General features: G+C 36.1%; 2 protein-coding genes and 1 non-coding gene across 3 annotated transcripts; 1 reads left to right on the forward strand and 2 right to left on the reverse strand.

Annotated features, from left to right (window-relative positions):
• Positions 1–3,130: 3,130 nt before the first annotated feature.
• Positions 3,131–4,444, forward strand: LOC122071431 (protein IRON-RELATED TRANSCRIPTION FACTOR 2-like). Its single transcript, XM_042635786.1, has 2 exons — positions 3,131–3,879; positions 4,000–4,444. Exons 1-2 carry the CDS (start codon positions 3,289–3,291, stop codon positions 4,123–4,125), a joined length of 717 nt encoding a protein of 238 aa, XP_042491720.1. The 5' UTR covers positions 3,131–3,288; the 3' UTR covers positions 4,126–4,444.
• Positions 4,445–4,634: 190 nt separating this feature from the next.
• Positions 4,635–4,707, reverse strand: TRNAA-AGC. Its single transcript has one exon. It is a non-coding gene; the product is annotated as a tRNA-Ala (tRNA).
• A 10,238-nt stretch (positions 4,708–14,945) lies between these two features.
• LOC122071437 lies at positions 14,946–20,290 on the reverse strand. The gene is made up of 5 exons (XM_042635792.1): positions 19,873–20,290; positions 19,555–19,632; positions 19,284–19,383; positions 16,254–16,396; positions 14,946–15,286 (listed from the first exon to the last, which is right to left on the reverse strand). Exons 1-5 carry the CDS (start codon positions 20,152–20,154, stop codon positions 15,083–15,085), a joined length of 807 nt encoding a protein of 268 aa, XP_042491726.1. The 5' UTR covers positions 20,155–20,290; the 3' UTR covers positions 14,946–15,082.
• Positions 20,291–21,449: the final 1,159 nt, after the last annotated feature.

The raw sequence follows: 21,449 nt of genomic DNA on the forward strand, positions 1-21,449 counted from the left end.
AAAAAAAAAAAAAAAAAAACCTAACAAGTTGTAGGTTTTATTTTATGTAACTGGACATGGTTACAAAGAGTTTGTGTTTACCCTTTTTTATCCCCTCACAATCTGAAATAGAGCAAAATTTGTAATCAAACCATATTATATCAAGGGATATGATAAAGAAACTTTTAATCGTTACCATCTCACCTTACACATGCGAAGAGAAAAATAAGAAATTTTATAAATTAAAAAAAAAAAAGTGACTTAATTTTTTATGATTATATAATGATAATATCAATGTAATCAATTGAAAAAGAAGACCCAACATATAAATCATTTCTCCCATTCTTTTTTTTTTTTTTTTTTTTTTTTTTTTTTTTTTAAGATAGAATGATGATGCCTTTGGTTGTTGCACCCAAAAAGGAAAACAACATCATAACTTCAGTACTTTTACCGTAGAAAGAGTTGGAAAGAGTCATATTTGAATGATTCGACGCCGTGATCATTCATCAGTTATAAATTAACTTTATAAGAGTCCCAACTTCCAAGGTAATGGGGATTGGGACTCTTAGACGAGGTGAACCGAAAAAATAAAGCTTTTAATAGAAAATTTCAATCATGTCGCGATGAGTTATATGGTCCCCAAAATTTAATATTAAAAAATGAAAAAAATTTCTGTACGTGGTTGACAGTATGTACGTTGTCCATAGAATAGGGATCATAGGCCCCGTATAGTAAGTAGTGGGGACCCATGAAATCAATAATTGCACATAACATTTGTATTGACGAAAATACCGTCACTGCCATGTCCAGTGCCAATGGTAAAAGTAGTGGTACTTCATGATTGGTGTACTTGCGCTTTCGGCGGAGAGAGAGAGAGGCCAAGGCGCCAAAAGCCCATATTTCCGTCTGTGTGCAATGCCTTTGTTTTTAAATTGATTTTGGAGTATCATCTATTTTTTGTTTCCATTCAGATAGGGATGTAAATTGAACGGTTTAGTTTGATTTTGATCAGTTTACATCGATTTCAAGCTAAGAATGAAGAAGATTAAAATCAATTTGTTTAAAAACTTTGGTTTTTAATCGATTTCGATTTTTGATCTGATTTGATTTCGATTTATTTTGATTTTATAATATCAAGTTGATACCGATTTAGATCGATTTATTATTGAGCTTAAATCATAATGAAATCTTATATTCATATTATGTAATGACAAAAGATTTGACAAAAACACCTTTAATTTATGATAAAATCATGTTTTATCATTGTAATGGGAAAAACTAATAATGAAACTGATGGATTACTAATTACTAAAAGAATAATTAATATCAAAATCAAAAAATGAACCCTATTATCGAATCATTCATTGAACTATCCAACCAATTAGTGATCAAAGAAATCAATGGAAGCACTATTACAATACAAATCAATATATCGGTTTCATTCGGTTTTGTTATTGGACGGTTAGATTTGGATCGATTTTCAACCATTCCCAACATACCTCAGTCCAAAACCAATCCAATAATGGATTGGTTTGGTTCGATCCGAATTTTTATGGTCGGTTTTGATCTATTTTATCAGTTCGGGCTTGGTTTTGACACCCCTACATTCAGCACACACGTGACGGAATTCAATTATTTTGTACCGTTTCTTTTAATATAGAGAAAATGATCATGAGGTGGAACATACTAAATTTAAATTCACACACCTATATACAAACACTAGGATAGCCTAGTGATGGTGGCTTCAGCTTGTGGAACCGACATCCAGGGAAGGAGGTTGTGGGATCGAACCCTATCGTATGCATTCTGTGAGTGTGTGTGTGTGTATGTCTCCCCGAGGATTAGTTGAGGTGCGCGTAAACTAGCCCAGACACCTTGGTTAACAAAAAATATATATATATATATATACATGTGCATGTCAAGTACTATTCTCTGTGTAAAATTTAGCATTTTGATCATCTATGGCGCAACATGGTATCCGATGGGCGTCTAATGTCTAGAAACACCTATATACAATTGTAGGATAGAGGCATAGAGCATCTATATGGCACTAGAAAAGTATTAACATTAGAGTGTCTAACAATTTATATACAAGGGACCCACATGATACATGATAGCGGGTTAAACTTATGATCTTGAAAATCACTCTTAAAGCACTTTCTTATAATTATGTATATGAATTTAAAATTTAAAAAATGTTCCTAATTATTACTAACTAAATAATTAGCGGGTTAGAAACCTTTGACATGCATTGATACAAGACTACACGCGTGCATCAGAAAACGCCCTCTTCTGTAAAAATATAATAGCACTAAGGAATTTATTAGAAAACAGTTCAATTACCATATTTAATAATATTATAATTCAATTATATTTTTTTCAATAACAATTCGATGCTTAGGTAGACTTTACAATCCCCTATTTATTTGTAAAAAAATATACAACTCAATTAAGCCTTATTTATGGAAATTAAAAAGATTTAAATGTGTCTTATTTATAAGACAATTTTTCTTCACCACACGGTGACATCAACGTTCTAAAAAATCACCATATGACAAACGCAACTTCTGTAAAGTGACCCTAAAGCCATGCGGTCAAGGATTACCTTTTCATCATGACCTTAAGAAAATTCAATCTTTTTATATATTTATAAGAATTCAAATTGGTTAAATAAAATATGTTTCAAAAAATTTCAATACAATGTGAACTATATGGTTAAAATCAATTTGAATCTTCAAACTTTCACATGTAGTTTATCTTGAAAGTACCAATGGGGTTGGTAGCCTAATGATGAAAATGCCCTCAACCTATCATCACTTGAGTTAACTAGTTGTGAGTTCGAGTCTTGGCATAAAGGGCTTGTTCTCGGCCTATGATCACTATTATGGAGTATCTTTTTTTTATTATAAAAAATAAAAAATAAATAAAAAAAATTGGAAAATGACTTTACCATCCAACCTTTATTATTTGTCACATCATATGCCACATGGCGTAAAGCGTTAAGCCAAGTATGACATCACTCGAAGCCCTACATAGTGTTGCCTGCGCCACACATTTAGCTTATTTGTCTGTACACCTAACACAGAGAGAGAGAGAGAGAGAGAGAGAGAGAGAGAGAGAGAGAGAGAGAGAGAGAGGGGTTATTTATCTTTTCTCTTTTCTCAAGCACATAAATGAGTGGGATTAGACGAGAGAGAAACGAGAGAGAAGAAATAGAGGAATCCCAACCTCTCTGCTCCTCCTCCCTGTATAGACGATCTGTACTGAACTCTGTTTCACTGTGAGCAAAGCAAAGGACAATCTAAAACCATGGCAATCGACTGGAACGAATGGGACGCAGAAGGATCATTCACACACAGCAAAACCGGCGACGCAACCACCGCTATCTGCGGCATCGACGCCCGAGAGCGCCACAAGTTGGCCGAGCGCGAGCGGCGCAAATCAATGCGAGAGCTCTTCCTCTCCCTCCATGCTCTCCTCCCACACTCCAACACAGTCCGAAAGGAACAATCAGCAATCCTTGACGAGATCATCAAGTACATACCTTCGGCTGCCGCTCGTCTCCGATCTCTCCAGAATAGGAAAAAGTCGCATTCCTCCACTTCCTCTAGGATATCGCAGTCGTCGACGCCGCCTGTCCAGGGATTAGACCGTCACTCTGCTTCCGCTGACTCGTCGGAATTCGACATCCGAGTCGAGGCCGAGATTTCTTCGTGTGTGTCGATTCGGATAAGAGGGGACCGAGTTAATGTGTCATTGACTGATACGAATTCCAAGGGGACGTCACAGGTTCTCCCACTCTCTGCCATATTAGATGAGCTTGAAGCCCATCACCTTGAGATTGTTCGTTCTACCCATTGCCGTGATGGGAGCAAGATACTCCATCACACTGAGTGCAAGGTATCTCTGACTGTCTTCATTGATTCCTTTAAATCTCTATCGACCATTGTGTTTGGTACCCATTACTTGATTTTTGGTTTGTTGAACTGGGTTAGTTTCGTTTTATTGTTTTGGTTGCAGATTTGTGATGGGTTGGATAGATCTCCTCCTCTGTTAAAGGCTAGACTAGAGCAACTAGCCGGCAAACTGCATTGGTTGAGGAAGTCATCTTCTTCGCCGAAGAGAAAATTTGACCAGCTGGACTGATTGACTTACCGACCAACCGCCTCACCAATCATCACTTAATCTTCTTCTCATCTCTGGTATCACCCCCGCCTCTTTCAGTTGATGGGTTCCATTAATCTTCATCTCATCTCTGTTATCACCCCCTTTCAGTTGATGGGTGGGTTCCTTTCGATTGGTATTTGCTCGTTTAACTCCATTAGTGTCGAGCTTTTTTTTCCGTTCTTTTTCCAACTTTCCTCCCTGCTGAATCCAGACTGAATTGTAAGAAATTTTGTAGATGTAATCATGAAAAAGATAGCCTTTCCATCTTGAATAGAATTGTGAAAGAGTTTCTCGTGCTTCTCCTTCTCAGCTTTTCCCCTGTTTTTTTCCCCCACAAGGTGAACAAAAAGAAAAGGACAAAAGAGAAAAGCCCCCAACAAGGAGCAAGGGCAAAAAATCAAAATCAACTCATTTCGATGCATTTCATCAGAAAGAAAACATAGGCTTCTGAGTTCTGACTCTCCTTGAAGGAAGATACAAAAAACAAGTGGAGATGCGGGGTATCGATCCCCGTACCTCTCGCATGCTAAGCGAGCGCTCTACCATCTGAGCTACATCCCCTATGGTTATTTTATTTACATAAATTAATTATATCTTAATTATTCCATTAGGGGCGACCCTAATTAACCCTATCAAGGCCAAGTGGAGTCGAGTTGGGTTGATCTTGACTTCTGCAATATTTAGATTAACTTTGATTGATCTATTTTTGCCATTCATATCTTATACATTAAAAAATTATGGAAAAATGAAATACCAATTGGAGCCGTAGATTCTAATATAAAAATTTAGGGTTAAATTGAGGCCTCAACCCGAGCCCGACCCAATCCTGACCCAGGGTAGGGGGTTTTTCAACCCAACCTTGCCCTCAGGGTCAAAAAACTTAGCCCAAGCCTTGTTTGGGCTCAGCGCAAGTTCGGGTTATCAAAGCAAAATTTTCACCTCTCGTTCTCATTGTAAGAATCCTTCATTTCCTCCCATCAAAAGATAGAAAGAAAAAATCTTTCACATATATTTTAAGCTATGTGACAATTTATTTTAATAAAAAGAAAAAAAAAAAAAGACAATTTATTTTAAATATGTGAAAGTTCTAAGCCAACACCAAGGATTGGGTGTCCGCTGGCTAGGCATGAGTTTGAATTTTTTTTTTTTTTTTTTTTTGGTACAATAGGCATGAGTTTGATTGCTCATAAGGAGATAATGGATTATGATTTCTTTAATGTTAATTAAAAAAAATATGTCTATCACATGAGAGGATATCTGGTTGAATCTCAGCATAAAATTCAACAAATTACTAATCTTCACAATTCTCTAGGCATTCATATAATCAAGACTCTAGATTATCATAACCGTCATAATAGACGGGGTAATTTAGATTTGAAATGCAGAAGTATAATGATAGTCCAAGAGTTCACTCATATGGTCGCATCATTAGTGGGAAATTTTAATTTATTTCCTCAACAGTTGAATGAAAAACTCTTATCTTTAATTTAACTTCTCTATTCTTCAAATGAAATTCTTTGCAAAATGTTATTTTGACAAAAAAACATGATCAGATGCATCATGGACAAGGGGAAAAAAAAATTAAGACTAGTCAACCCTGGCACAAATGGCTTAAAATTTCAATCCAACCTCAATAAATCAGCATTTGCTGGCTGATTTATATAACCGTTAGTTGGCATTTAAGAACCTTCTTGCCATGAAGCATGCGGCGAGGGGTCTCTCCTATAGAATAAATACAAATTGTATTAATGTTGGTGGTTAGATCTAACAACTGTAAGGATAAGGGTACCCATGGATACCAACATTTTGTTGTTGTTTTAGCCAATACTCCATATAGCGATGTGTATATTTGTCCATGGACCCCCACAAGTTGCACATGCTTGATTGAGACCAACTCTTTTTCATCTAATTTAATAATTATAATAGATAAATTAGATTTTTTTTTTTTTAATTAAAACAAACTAAGTTATCACATGGTGGAAATACCACTTCACATCCCATCAAGATATGATTCCTTTGTTGGTCCACAAAATTTTAGGTCATGTGAGAATGATTTGATAATTTTTATTTATTGGATAGAAAATAGATGGTCTTATCATGATACTTATCAAATTTTGTATTCAAAATCAATCATATACTTCATTGTGTATTGATATAGGTCTCCCATGTAAGTCCATGCACTCCGTGGTACTTTAACAATTATTATGCACTCTCTAATTGTCTTAGATTTTCAAAACTCTTTTTTAACATTAAAAACTGCTTTCCTACTAAAAGCTCTTACACCATGAGCTTTTATCTTAATGGCAGACAATTGGGTCTAACATGAGTCAAGTGGGCCTTCTTGTTGCCCTTATGGGTCCTATTCTAACCCTTTACGTGTCTCTTGTCTGGCTCCAATGTGGGTCTTAAAATGGAAAAAAATAGAATGGGCATCTAAAAGTGTGATGTCATTTGTTTTAATTCATGAATTAATCCGAAAATTAAACAACTATGTTTAGTACCTTGGAATTGATACTCATGAAATGATATGTCGGACGAAAACAATGATCTTCTACATCTATGAAACATATAAAATATTAAAGAGATTGCTTTGATCCCTGGACCAGTTTATATTTAAATAGATTCAGTGATACTTATGAGATATATATATATATATATATATATTTGTCAAAAAATGATTTTTGCCAATTATTTAAAATGATTTTGTTGGGCAGTGAATTGGCACACATCTCTATGCATAGATAAGTTGGGTTGGGAAAACAAATTGCAAACTTCAAGCTCAAGGCCCTAAAAAGTGAAAAAATAAAAGGAGCGTGGGCCTAGTTGTTCTTGCAAGTAGATTCAATAATAAGTTTGCTCATTGGGCCCCTTGCGGGCCCCCTTTATTTCTTTATATCTGACCTTTTATAACTATAGGGCCCTTATACCTTGCCAAAATAAATATATTTTTAATTTAAAAAATATTATATATATATATATATATAAGATGTGTAACATTGCAGTTGCATGGTTGCATAAATATTGATAATTTTGACGGTTATAACCAATGTCCATTTGCCATGTGGCTTGGATGCATATTAAACTCTAACTGGGATGTTTGGGTGCAAAGAACTATTTCCCATTTAATTTTTCCTTTGCTCTACTTCCCTATGAGAGTTGAGGTTTCCTATCCACTTTTTCAGCATAATAGGAAATAAGAAAACAAACATGTGAGAGGCAGAAAAGGTTAAATGTCACACACAGAATAATTCTTTATTCTGAAAAGCATAAAGGCAGGAAAAAGAAACTCAAGCCCCACTGCCCCACAGGCCCTAATAAATAAATTAGAGAAATTGTTAAATATTTTATATCTATAATACAAAGTCCATAATTACCCTCACCTTTCCCCAATAGTCGGATACGCAGACACCTTGGGATTGGGATGCTCTCCTGAGCGGTGATCATTCAAGTCTTACCCATAGTTACTTGGGTGATCGACATATGTCTGACTGGTGATCTAATGGCTCTTGATTAAGTACAGCCGTTATATCACTGTTTGGACATTACCCAGATAGCTATGGACTGACTTAAGCAATCATCACTCAAAAGAGGAGTTGGATCCGACACTTTAGGACTTGGGGACACCAACCAAAACATTCACAGATTGATCATGGATGAAAGAAAACTGCCTCCCACTGCCACATAACAAAGGTCAAAAAAAAACCACCAGGCTAATATTGTTTTACGTATCCAATCAAACACCACACATCACCCAGGACAGGTGGATGTGGTTGTGGTGTTTTACTCCACGGCCACCAAGTCGTCTGACCTATGAAGGTCCTCGATTTGATAGAGTTGAAATTATTTCTCCCTTGAATCGTCAAATTTTTAAATCCCCAATAAAGACTAATGAGGCATCATGATATGATTGCTAGCTCTTTCCACTTCTTTGATGGATCCGGTTATAGGCCCTATAGCTCCTCGGGCTTTGATCCTGTCTTTTTCTTCACTGGTAATTATCTATGTTCCACCATTTGGTATGGAGTATGGACCACACACAATCACTCTTACGGAGAGGGTAACATTCATACATATAAAGGGAAAATGAATTTAAGTATTGTGGAGGACAAGATCATGGTTTTATATATTAAATTGATGTATATAATACGGACATGATGGTATAATTGTCAAAATACCTTATGATATTATTATATTTGAAGGCAAACTGTCCGATATATTTGATACTTAATATTGATCCGTTGATACTCATATATCTAATACCATGGACAAGATCTTTCTATTACACCCAAAAGAGTTAGAGTTTGGGAAAAGAAGGAAGAGATGACTCAAGGAGAGGAAATAACCATCAAACAACAATGGCTTACAAGTTCCTTAATAATCATGAAATGGTTAATTAATTAATATATTAATCTCCCAAAAGAGGGCATACTAATATACTATGAATATGGTGTCTCTCTTTCTCCAACTTAGTTATTAATAAGAAGATATGTGGCACGATGAGATGAATTAAAGTGTATGTGGTCGGTCAGTAAATGACCACCATGAATAGATGAAATGTCATTTTCATGTATGGTAGGCTGCCCCTATATTCATATACAATTTCATGGCTATAATTAATATATATAAAGTAAGTGGACTGGTAATGAGACACATACCGACATTGTGTAGAAGTTGTTTAATTAGAAAAGTACGATTCTGGGCAATTCCAGTGAATTTCGGATCCCTGGTTGTTGTCCAGGGTCCATGGTCCATGGTCATTTACTGTGTTTCCCACTGAAATGCTCTTCCTTTTGGATATTCGCTAATGCCATTTTCGAGGTTCAACTTAAACATATGGAATAGAGTTTATTTGCCCTTTCATTATTTTTACAGAGAAAAAGGGTATTAAATTTAAGAGGGAGGATTCTCTAAAACGCAGGGTGGCTTTTAAAAAAAAAAAAAAAAAAGTCAACCAATTAATTCTATGATGATGGTCACTTACCATGTGTAGTCTTTTTATTCTTATTAAATCCTAATTGGGAAGGGACTCAAATCCTCAACGATGAACGATGAACAGTGAGTGATAGTGATGATTCAATAGTAGGGAGGGTTCTGGCATGCACCTCAACCATTGGATCCTTATTACCGTTCACTGTCTCTTCATAGAGGATTTTTGTGCAATTGGGGAGGGTTTCGTCATTTTAAAGTCCATAGAACCTATTCATTCCAAGTATAATGGAAAGTAGGAAAACATTTAAAAGGGTTAATATCACTCACGAACGTTTACGTATGCATTCGTTCTCTCTTCTTTATATCTCCTTTTAATGAACTATAATGCATGTTCAATGATATGCATAAAATCAACCCAAGGGGGTAGCGTAGTTGGTGAATAACGAACTTGGCACAAGTTGTAAACTCGAATGTTCTAAGTTCAACTCCCACTAAGCACAATTTGGACCACTCACATAGGGGTGTTTAATACTCTTCATTGCTTGCAGAACTAGTCAAGCTGAAGGCCTGAATATCCGTCATTAACAAAAAAAAAAAATGATATAATAAAATCCACCCACCAATAGAAGACATGACAAGAGACTAGGCAAAAAAGCAAGATTAGTTATTATCGTCATATTCCTTTGGGTATGGACTCTCCACTATATTACAAACTTGAGACTTTCTTAATAAAGATAATTTTCAATGAGAACAAAACTGATCATTTACACCACTCATTGAGATTAGACCTATATCACCCCGTCTAATAAATAGGAAAGGTGTGGTATAAGATTCAATTATTTATTACTTTTCCCTTGCCTGCTGTCTTTTTCAATCCTAATACAAATTATTGTTATGAATGTGGACCCACTATCCAGTGTGAAACAAAAATTTCCATCGAACTTTCACACAACATTTGTGTCATGGAAAAATATAGAAGAATGTTTGTATCATTACGAACGTGGTTTCTAGGGTAGTAGCTACACCTAACATTTTCCATTGGACTTGTGGTCCTTCATCCATGAGAACAGAGAAAAAAACGAAAACTCCTTACCGAACCAACCAACCACCATTCCCAACTCTCTGCGCAAGGCGAGGACTAGCCGTTTGTATCATCCCCGACCTTATAATGTAAGTTTCATTTTGAATTTGGCATCGTTGTCTCTTGTCAACTCGACTATCTTTGTCCATTTACCTCTATTTGTTATGTGGATTCATAAGAGGTTGGTTGGATTGGGCAAAGAAGAAGCCAAAAAGTAGTAATTGTTTTTAGTATCCAACACCACTCCAGTCCATTCATATTTGTCAAATTCTAAGACCCCATTGCATAAATGGTATCCTTTGGTTCCCCAGGGCCCAGCCTTTGATCAGTCTCTCTCTTCATTGTCGGTATCTTTGCCCCACCATTAATTTGCTGTGTTACCAGCTGCAATCCGATCTATACATGGGCCACACGAAATCTTATGAATTTGTTGGTAGAAATCCAATCACGCAGCGGAAGGGATCGAATTAGGATCTCTTGCATTTGAAATCACTGTACAAAAATTAATCACATAGGAAAGAAATGATTTACCTTAGAACCACAATTGAAGTTCCTCCTCCAGATAATAGTTTTTTCACATTTGAGCAACTGTAGGGATCGATCTCAACACTTTGAAACTATAATCCATGTTCAATTGGAGAAGAACAATCCACCATTAAAGTTTTCTCCTTCACACATACTTACTCACAAATGAGAGAAGAAAGGGAGAGAGAAAGCATGGGAGAGAAAAGAGGAGGTTCTGAAAGAAAAACTAAATCTCTTTCTCCCTTAACCCTCATATAACAAAACTTGTTTTAGGGTTTTCTCTTTTGGTCAAATCTTTATTTCCTAAACAGAGAAAGTCAAATCTTGGTGGTAGAGAATAGTTTCCAAATTGAATAGTTACTTTGCTTCTAAAGTGAGAAGAAGTAGAATCTAAAAGAGATTGTTATTTTTCTTATTATGGGCGACAAATATATTCAAATTATATTTTATTCACTAACATAAATAAAAAGATAATAAACCATTTAATATTCCCAAATCTTGTCATGCAATATTAACTCTTTAATTTGCACATAAGACTTTCCACTTTTTCAATATCCCATAATGAGTTATAGGTCATGTAATTTAATACTGTCTAACCCCAACTCATTGTACATGTCTGTTTCAGAGATTCTGTGAACATGATCGGACGCCAAAAAAATATTTCAAATAAAATTTAATAAATAAAATATTATTTGTTTATATTAAAAATAATTTTGTAAACAATTTACAAAAACGACATTGATACCAGATTTCTGTCCGATCAAGTACAGACATTCTCTCTCTTGTCGATATTCTCCAATTAAGGATAGTGGATCCTATGTTGACGATCTCTTTCATTAACAATGTGGGACCACATGTCTAGCATACCGATATATAGTTCGTTGGACGTCAACCACTGGTTTACCAAAACACGTGATACAACACTGCAACAAATAGGATCTCTCAGGTCAAAAGTCAAGTGATGGGTACGAATCTTGTCCTCACACAACTGGCAATAATACATGCAAGATTCTTACCAGATTCTTTTCTATACACACACAGTATGTGTACTTACATTTATGTACCAGAATCACATCCCTGGTGACATACAATGTAACGACCATATGAATAGGATATCCGGTCCTATCCCTAGCCGAGAACAATTTTGGATGAAAACCCATGGAACAACTTATAAGCCCAATAAATAAATGACATGAATAAATGAAATTAAACAATCTTATTAATAAACTAGGTTTGATAGACACACATATCCAACAGAATTTTGTAGCCTTTTCTCTCCCATACTTGTACTTGCAGAGAGGGAAACTAACATCTCTGTATGTGGTGGCAGATATTTGGAGAATTTGATTAAAAAAAAAAAAAAAACCTGAGTGAGTAGGAAAGAAAAGATCTGTCTATCTCCTAGGGAAGATTAACATCCCCTCGTTATTTGGCATGTGTTTATATCTTGTGATTTTTCAAAAAGAATTTTGGCTGCTGGACCATTAGGTCTCAGATCAGAATCATTCATGGCATCCTCTGTTTTGGATCTTTATAAGTCAATTGTCTTCTATACCAGGTTATCAAAGTCTGATAATATCCTTTTATTACTTATGGTTATCCCATAATAATATTTTGTTCAACTCTAGTATCTGATTCCTACTATGATACGTCAAGGGGGTAGCTCAATTGACGAAGACCAACACTTGAAAATTAAGAGGTAACGAGTTCAACTCCCCTCGGGGTGCGACAAGAAGGCCTTCATTGTTGGTGTTCAGTCTCAATTTGTTGTAACCTAATATGAATAATGGTTTTGTAGAAAATTCTCAAGAACCGGAGATGGAAGAATATACTAAGGGTTGCGAAGGGAAAAAGTACAAGGATGGACAGATGTAGTAGTCTCGATCGACTATTAAGAAGTGATGGATTGACCAATGCAAGAAAATGTGGGGGTGGCCTAGTGAACTTTTTAATTTACTGAGTGATTTGTATCAGTTTATACGAAAGGGATTTAAGACTATATGCTTTCTAAAGAGATCGAACGATGAGATACCTATCAGCCACTGTTAAATAAAAAATGATGTTGAACCTTTTTATTTTCTTAAATTAAGTCTTCTCTAAAAAAATAAAAGTATAACATCTCTCTCCAAAAGAGTAATATGATTTCTCTTTCATAAATTTCTTTAAAAATAATAATAATAATAATATATGGCTGCACCATGAAAATAATTGAGATGTCATTTTCATGGTCGGCTGCCTTTATATTCACTGTCTGGTCGTTGCTTCGCTTCTACATATATGGCTGAATACAATTTAAAAAATTGGAATCAGATTAATCCATCTTGAAATTCCCGGGGTAAAATTGCATAGTTCTGAAAGAGTATGGTGCTACCATTCTGGTAAAGTTTGTATCAATGATTTTGTTCAGAGTCAATGGTAAGTTGTGGGTTTCCCACTATACCTCTTCCTTCTGGGTACTCTAATGTCATTTTTCAAAGTCCACCTTGAACGCATGGAAAAGGGTGGATGTGTAGAAACGCAACCCTAAAACAATGCAGAAGATAATGAAAAAACAAAACAAACAATGCACACGAATTTTACGAGGTTCGGCAAGGTTGCCTACGTCCCCGGTGAAATGATATCCTGCTTCACTATCAATGGAGAATAGGGTTACAGCGCTCGTCCTCACACTTCTCAGTATTGCTTGTATTACAAAGAAAGAAACTCTCGCTACAAATATATAGCGAAAAAACCCTAATCCGGATCAAACTACAATTGCCCTCAAATAAAAAATTCGAGCAGGGGGCTGCGCCCCCCTTGCAACCCCCACGGCCCGCTAACCGGCTAGCGGGACCGCCGTCCTGCCTGTCTAGGTGCTACACCAGTACTCCCTAGATTAAACTGCGACGGAATACAAGACATCATACATCAACAGGATGTCATCTTCGAAGTTTAAACCAGTAAGTAAATGATAGGTCCATGTAAGAGCTCTCTCTCTCTCTCTGTTTTGCTTTTTCCTCCTTTTTTTTTTTAACCCTTCCCCCACTATGTATCATTTATCATGTGCCAATAGACAACTTACTAGTACAAAGACAGATGAAGGCGAGTGGGTTAGTAGTGTAATGCCAAATGATTCAAGCCAGCCCGAATTGGAGCTTTCAGGGATCCAATTTATCAAGTTTTAATGTAGGGAAAGTCGGAAAGGTGTTGCAGTGAGGATCATATATCTCAAAAAAAATCCATTCGCGATATGAAGTCCTTTTGACCATTACTTTCTACTTGCTAGAAAGAAGCAAGATAGTGGAGCAAGATATCATCACACAGTTAAGCATCATAAATCCCAATTCAGTTGTGTTTGATGCAACAAAGCAGGAAAAGCATTACCTGCTAGACAGTGATGATTTCATTCTAGTGAGGTTCGGATTCATGCTTTAAATAAATGGTCCCTGCCTTCTTGGTAAGCTTACAAGTACTGGTGTGTATGTTAGTCTTAGCCAATATTGATACGATATCACAGATCAGTTGGAATCAAATTATCAGTTAGTTTTCTGCTCAATAGTAAACCTCTCTGAGTTGTGGTCGTATAGATATGGCCTCGAGTCCCAGCAGCCACACTATGGTTGTAAATTCTCCCATTAATGTTGGAGGGGGGGGGGGGGACACATTAGATTTTCAATTTCATGAATGATATGAAAAGCCTGGAAAATTCAATAACTACACAGGTAGGAAATGGCTCCAACTATTCAAGCATGACAAAGTTTGTTGAATGTCAACATTCTCAATTATGTCACAAACCATCAGATTGTTCAATCAAGGAATGCCAGTGCACAGAATTAATCCCCCCCCCCCCAAACCAAAGTAATAGTCACTTAACATCTTCTTGATAATACAGATTAAAAAAAATAATAAAAAATCTTCTTGATAATTAATGCTCTGAGCAGGGGCATGCCTCCAAATTTCAAAAACATCATATCATATTCTAAAGTCAAGAGTTAGCAATAGGCATGTGATATTATTACTTATCCTAATAGGTAAGCAATCTGCTGTCACAATACCAGAAGGGTATACTGGTTCAATTTTTGCTACAACAAAACCCACAGACAAAATTTTCAGTGCATGAGTGCTCATCTAATTCTGGATTTGAAAGTTCTTACACGGAAAGCTCAAAATTCACTAACTTGAACATGATACATAGACAGGGTTCTTCAGATGGGAAGAACCCAGATCAAGAATAGAATCTCTTCCCCACACAAAAGAAATGAACACAGAACCCCTGAATCGATGGTGAGCAAACAGAATCATCTGATCCATGGTGTAGATTAGATATTACATAGTATAAAATAAAGGTAAGAAGATCATTTATTTGACATATTTTCAAATAGTTCTCTAACAAAGATCTGGTCATAAAAAAAAACCCTAGTTTCACTGGTGGAGATTATGAAGAATGTACAAGGAGGCAGAAGACAAGAAAATACATACAGAGTAACTAAGAAGATCCATTCCAGTAGCTATTGTCACCGTCTTGCTCCTCTCAAACATCTTTACAAGAAGAATCATGACGATAACGTGTCCCACTTTTGTCTTCAGTTCATCAAGTGAGCTGATTTTCATCCATTTGGGTCTCACCTACAGATAAATAACAAGATTCATAGTCAAGTTTTAATACATCATTAAGCTGAGTGAGACATAAACCCAAGACAATAATTGAACTTATGTTAGTGGATTTATAAATGTCTTAGTTATCATCGAAATAGTTTAGCTACAGGTATATCAAAAGCCTGCCAACGAACGTTCAGTAGTTTAGCTATATATGGACTGATTGAAAGATTCTGAGTCAGCCTCACAGCATGCCAATTAAATTATAGATGCACATCTAATTCTAAAACTAGTATATTTTCAGGCTTGGCAATAAAAGGACATAAGCCCATTATCCTAAATCAGATTCCTCAGTGCTGCACATATTAACCACCAAGTACCAACACAATTCTGGACAATTAAAATAGAGGCATTCCTTTGATACAATGTCCCAATTTTTCTTTCAACAGCTAAAGCAAGTCTGACAGCAAAAGAACCAGATCAAAATTTGGCAACAGACAAAAAGGTTAATGTTTGAGAAAGTATGTTGATAAAATCAAGATTCCCATATGTACACTCAGTCTAACTTCTAAATTATATCCTATTAAGGTGACCAGTAAGATAATTAGTATTAATATATGGGTTGGCAGACTGGAAAACCAGTATGAGGGGCATTAGTGAATGGTTCATATGGATCTGGAATCTATAACATCTTTCTATGCATATTAATTAGCTGATTTAAATATAAAATGAATCCAGTGGTTGACACAGCATTGATTGTGGAATTCCTGGAAATTACGGAGATGATGCTACATTGCTACGTGACATCTTTAGTGATAAAATGAGACTGTAATCTATTATTTATTAATTTTGATGTAATGGGAACTTCAAATTGATAAGCACATGAAAGAGAAATTTAAACATCAAGTACCAATAACAAAAGGAGAGCTGATGTTGGTTCATCTAGCACTATACATATTTGGAGTTCAGTTCAGAACTTCAGATGAATTTTACATACCTTCAAAGTAAACATCCCGAACAAGGAAGATCCCTTGAGAGCACGGTCATTTGCGGAGGGTATGTCAGGAGGCACATTACTGATAAATAGTCCATACAAGCCCATGCCAAATATTAACATGACAGTACCAGCAAGATAAACATCTGCATTAAGACAAAATGTTAAACCTCTTTAATGGAAATCAGATATCATATGTAACACAACATGGAGTTCCTGAAACTTTTGTCCTCTTGGTGTTGAAATGTGTTAGAAGGCTGTTCCTGAACCAAAAGTCAAATTCTGCATGCCACAGGAAGCAAGCAGAATGTCTTAAACATACAGCAGAAATATTTAAAAATATATATATATATATATATCAGTAGGTGTACGTATTAGAGAAATTGTAGAGTATGAACTTACTATTTCATAGAATATTTTCATCCAAAGTACCAAGATGCCATTGGAATTCTCTGTACTGCTCTATTATTTTTTGAAATACCTCTATATACTTTTCTTATTGATAACTAGAGAAACATCCAATGTATCAGTCCTAACAAAAGTCAAAACAAGAAAAAACCATGCAATCTATAGATTTCCAAAAGAATTTATCTTCAATTGTCTTAAGAGGCTCTGAGGGGTTTTTTATTCTCTTTGGTATTTCTGGTCTTATTTGCATTTGGCAAAAATTTATTGTCCAAAGTGATTCTTTGATTTTTTTTTAAACTCTTTTGAAGTAGTTTCCAGTTCTCAATTTTAAGAATCCTTTCCTTATTTTCTGAGGGATTCAATATACTGCAGAATTTAATTCACTTTAAGAATCATTGAAGTGCTTCCCAGAAGAGACACTCTAGGAAATCAGTTCCAAATGTGGCCTAGATGTCTTTGAACTTCACACATGAGTTCAAATTCCATAAAAAAGAAAGCATATACCCAGGGCAAACCTTTCTTCTATTTCATTCCTTCCAACAACAACCCCCCCCCCCAAACAACAACAACCAAAAAAAAAACAACCCTCAAGAAACAGCCAAAAGGTATGATGCAAGACCAATAGATCCCCAAGGGTTACAAGCCCACAAGATTTAGGGTTTTGATTTGAAGAATCAGAACATTGACCAGTCCTTTTTTTTTTTTGGTCCAGGGTGGGGTGGGGGTTTGGTACTGATAGGGCTTTGAAGGTAGAGAGTTTTTATCAATCTTTATCAACAGGGTCAAAAGAAACTGGTTAAGGATTGAGATGAACCTCTAAAGGAGGGTTTAAAGGGTTGAAGGTATGATTATTGTTGGTCTGGATCAATGTGTTAAGGTTCTCAAAATTTTCTTAGTAGAATTTATGGATTGGTTGAGAGGTATTATTGCTTTCTTAGCTCAGAGCAGCCCAGTGCACGAGGCTCCCGCTACTGCAGGATCTGGGAGGGGCAAGTGTATGCAGCCTTACCCCACGCTGCTCATATTTCTCATAAATGTACACCAAAAGCCTTAAAAAAGAAAACTAATACCCAAGGTAAGTTGCCAAATCCATAAAAACAAAAACATAACTCAGGGCAAGCCAGCCTTCTATTACATTCCTTCAAACCATGGTGAATGCAAAATTTATTTGAATAACATTATAACAATGATAAGTATTCCATTTTATAATTTCTTTGAACTTAGACTACAAGTTTGACTAAACTTTCAGGAAACCAAAAATAAAGACTCCTTTAAATCTGCTTGTGGCAGAGACTTGAAATAATCCCTAAAGATCAACTTCTAAAATATATTCTTCAAATTTCTTAAATAGACAAGGGCATAGATTATCAAAGCTCCCAGTTCTGCAAGGGTTAAGGTAAAAGGCAGGCGTATCTGACTTGTGGAAAGTAACAACCTGGCACCCAAATATGGTGCACTGACTGGCATTGTCATCTCCTATTTATGTGTTATGTTTCTGTCCAAAAATACTTCAATACATTGCAGAAGAAAACATAAAAAATACATTTAAAGGTTGATGTTCTGATAAATAACTGACGAGCTGAAGATATGAGGAAAAATTCCAAGATATGGTGTGCCATACAGTTCAGGTGGTCCAAGAAATTTGATACATTGCCATCCTGATGGTAACCTATCCACCCAATTGTCCCAATTGGCTGCATCAAACCTTAGTGACTCAGATCAGAGTCTGTTTAAGCATATCAACATGACCATTCTAATAACTTTTTACCAAAAATATTAATATTATTCCAGAAAAAAAAATCCCTCAAAGTTCCAAAAATTACAAACTACCATGAGATAAGACCTTAGTGACTCAAATCAGGCTATGTTAAGCATAGCAACATGGCCGTTCTAATAACCTTTTACGTATAATATTATTCCAGAAACCACAAAAAAATAAGAAAATTTACTCAAAAATTCCAAAATTCACAAACTACCACCCCATATCACCACCTAGGCATCAAAATAAATCATAACAGCGTTGAAGATATTTCTTTATTTCATTAATGTTTCCTAATAATAAAATATGAGCTTTATGAAACTAATGTTTAGTAAAAGTAGTTAGCCCCTACTTAGAGAGCATGGAACTCAACAACCTGGCTTTCTTTAACCTAGATTTTGACTCTTTGACTCGTGTGGAAAGAAACAATGCTGCCAAAGCTATCCAAAAGATGTTTTTCTCCAGATTAAATGGAAAAGAAGAAACTTCTAGTTTCTGTCATACCCCTAGATATTCCAACAAGTACTAGGACTTCATAAATAAAATAGAAAGTTATACAAGCAATGATGACCAACTGGAACAACTTAAATAAAAAAAAAATGGTAATTTCCATCACAGAATGTATTTTAGCCCTATATTTCTCAGTTCACATAAGAATGTGATCTTGAGCTTGTTCAAATGGTTATTGGATAACCTTTCTATCCCTACCACGATCAATGTGCTTTGATATTTCTTCACCCCCAAAAGTGAGGCCACAAGTAGAACGATATTCAGTTAACCATCTAGTGCTTTATCTACTTGTTGAATCAGATGTCAACTGCTAGGATAAAATGAACTCATCATGAAGTGAACTTTAAGAATCTAACCAATAGCTTCAACTACTCGTAGAACCATCTTTCCTGAATGAATCCCTTTGAGACATCCTGTCCAGTATATCTTGTAGGCATCAAAAATGTAAACACAACCCTGCACAGAACAGACACCAACTAAAATCCGGGAATAAAAAATTACGAAGAAAACCAGCATGCCTAGATGATCAAAAAATTACCAATATGCTTTCACCAATCACATGTAAGAATGATACTAACATATTCTAATCTTTGATGTCAGAAAATGTAGAAGTGCATCGAAAATTACATTCAAAAAGCACAACAAGGAACCCGCCAATGAACCTCCAACAGCCAGAAGCGCCAAGAAGCGGAAGTCAAAAATTGCCTGCTCAATAAAAGCACAAACATGAAAAACTTTTGCAAGAATTGAATACTGGTATGAGAAAACATACCAACACCGTATAACACACTCAGGGGATAAAAGAATTCAAATAAATTATCACAAAATACATAATTTTTGTGAGGACCCAATTACTTTCTCGATGTGCACTGTCTAATTGTTTTTCCAATAATCAGTTATATCAAACAAAGCTGAAAGGGGAGAGAAAATCCATTCCATATTTACCTTCTCGATGGAAGATTCAGTGGAGGAACCGAGGCGAATAACTGGGTCGCTGTTGGGATTAGCAACCGTATTATTGAAGTTTCGATCCGGCGGCTTCTTGGTCACAGGGGTTGAAGAAGAAGTAACGCTTTCGGTGGAGGAGTATTCAGGGGAAGAGGATGAGGAGCTAAGAGCATCAACCTGAAACGATAAGCGCCTGTGATTTCGCGGAGTGTGATGGAGCGAGACGACAGAGACTGAAGGGAGAACAGCTGATACTGAAGTGAACAGAGCCATCATCATCGAGAGTGGGAAGTAGAAGAAGAAGATTTTTGGTAAGTAAAAGTTCCATGGGAAGCTGACGCGAGAAGGGTTCTTGGTTGCGCCGTGTGCGACTGTGAGGTGGTGCGGACCCTACCTTTCTCTATCAATTTCGCGGCAGGTAGTGGGCAATAACGTCCCTCCAAAACCTCCTCTTTCCCAATCGGCCAATCCCCGCCCCCACTCGGAATCTAACTCGCCCAACAGTACAGGTTTTCAAACGAAACAAATAAGGTTGCCAAGAAAATAAAATTAGAGTTAGAATAAATTCAAAATTATGGGAAAGTGCATAGTCATTATCTGAGTATCATAGAATATAATAGAGTTATCAGTAGAATTAGATTAGGAAATTTGACACATGGTTAATCTTAAAGGTGTCCTCTCTATTTGATAGTTGAAATTATTGTATCTTCTATCCACGTGGCTCAAAATGATGAATTATTTAGGTATCATTTTTAGAACTAGGTGGGATACCATTTCCCTTTCAAAAACATATTAAGGGATGGGTGTTTTGTCATTTCCAAAGGGACTTTATTCCCATCCAAAGTTATGTACACAAGTTAATGTTAATATGAATAAGAAGGCAAAACCCACATACAGCAAATAGCACTTTCGTAAGACCAATGGGCCATAGTGGGTATGCCAAGACTTGAACCCACAACCAACCGATTCGTGATAGGTTGAGGGCATTTTCACCACTAGACTACCAACCCCATTGGTAATTTCATACTCAAATTTAATCTTACAAAATCCAATGTATTGTCATGTATTTTTTTAATTAATAGTTGAAGATTTTTATTTAAAATTATTTTAGGGAAAATGAATCCGGTGTAGGAAATGTCCAAACTCTGCAAGACCATGTTGCCCCCCACTGACAAGCGCTGAATATGCTCCCATGCACCCTTCCATTAGCCCCCCCCCCTTTTTTGCTAATGAAGGGTATCCAAGCCTTCAACCTTCGCCCTGGCTAGTTCTGCGAACTCATACTGACCCCATAATCGCATGTATCGGGTCATACCGGGGTTGAATGAGAACCATTCAACTTTCACTGAAAGTAGTGAAGAGCATTAAACACCCTCGTGTGAGTAGCCCAAGGTGTGCCTAGTGGAAGTTGAATTTAAGATGTTCGAGTATTTCAATAGCCCGTTAATCTGAAGTTCCTTACATCAAATCAACAAGGTTTTTTTGCCAATATTTTATTACTTATAGGGATCCCTTACTTTTAACAATCTCTTTAGGTTGTAAAACATAAGATATGTAAATAGGGACCTCATAAT

The sequence above is a fragment of the Macadamia integrifolia genome, unplaced genomic scaffold (assembly GCF_013358625.1).
Source record: "Macadamia integrifolia cultivar HAES 741 unplaced genomic scaffold, SCU_Mint_v3 scaffold_227A, whole genome shotgun sequence".
Taxonomy (NCBI): Eukaryota; Viridiplantae; Streptophyta; class Magnoliopsida; order Proteales; family Proteaceae; genus Macadamia; species Macadamia integrifolia.

What these genes read in the sequence shown, in the direction of transcription:
- LOC122071431 (XM_042635786.1), top strand. Translation starts at nt 3,289, where the DNA reads ATGGCAATCGACTGGAACGAATGGGACGCAGAAGGATCATTCACACAC. An exon ending in TCCATCACACTGAGTGCAAG is followed by an intron (nt 3,880 to 3,999) that starts GTATCTCTGACT and finishes TTTTGGTTGCAG; the next exon opens with ATTTGTGATGGGTTGGATAG.
- LOC122071437 (XM_042635792.1), bottom strand. Translation starts at nt 20,154, where the DNA reads ATGATGATGGCTCTGTTCACTTCAGTATCAGCTGTTCTCCCTTCAGTC. An exon ending in CTGAATCTTCCATCGAGAAG is followed by an intron (nt 19,633 to 19,872) that starts GTAAATATGGAA and finishes TTTATTGAGCAG; the next exon opens with GCAATTTTTGACTTCCGCTT. An exon ending in ACGAGTAGTTGAAGCTATTG is followed by an intron (nt 16,397 to 19,283) that starts GTTAGATTCTTA and finishes GTCTTAATGCAG; the next exon opens with ATGTTTATCTTGCTGGTACT.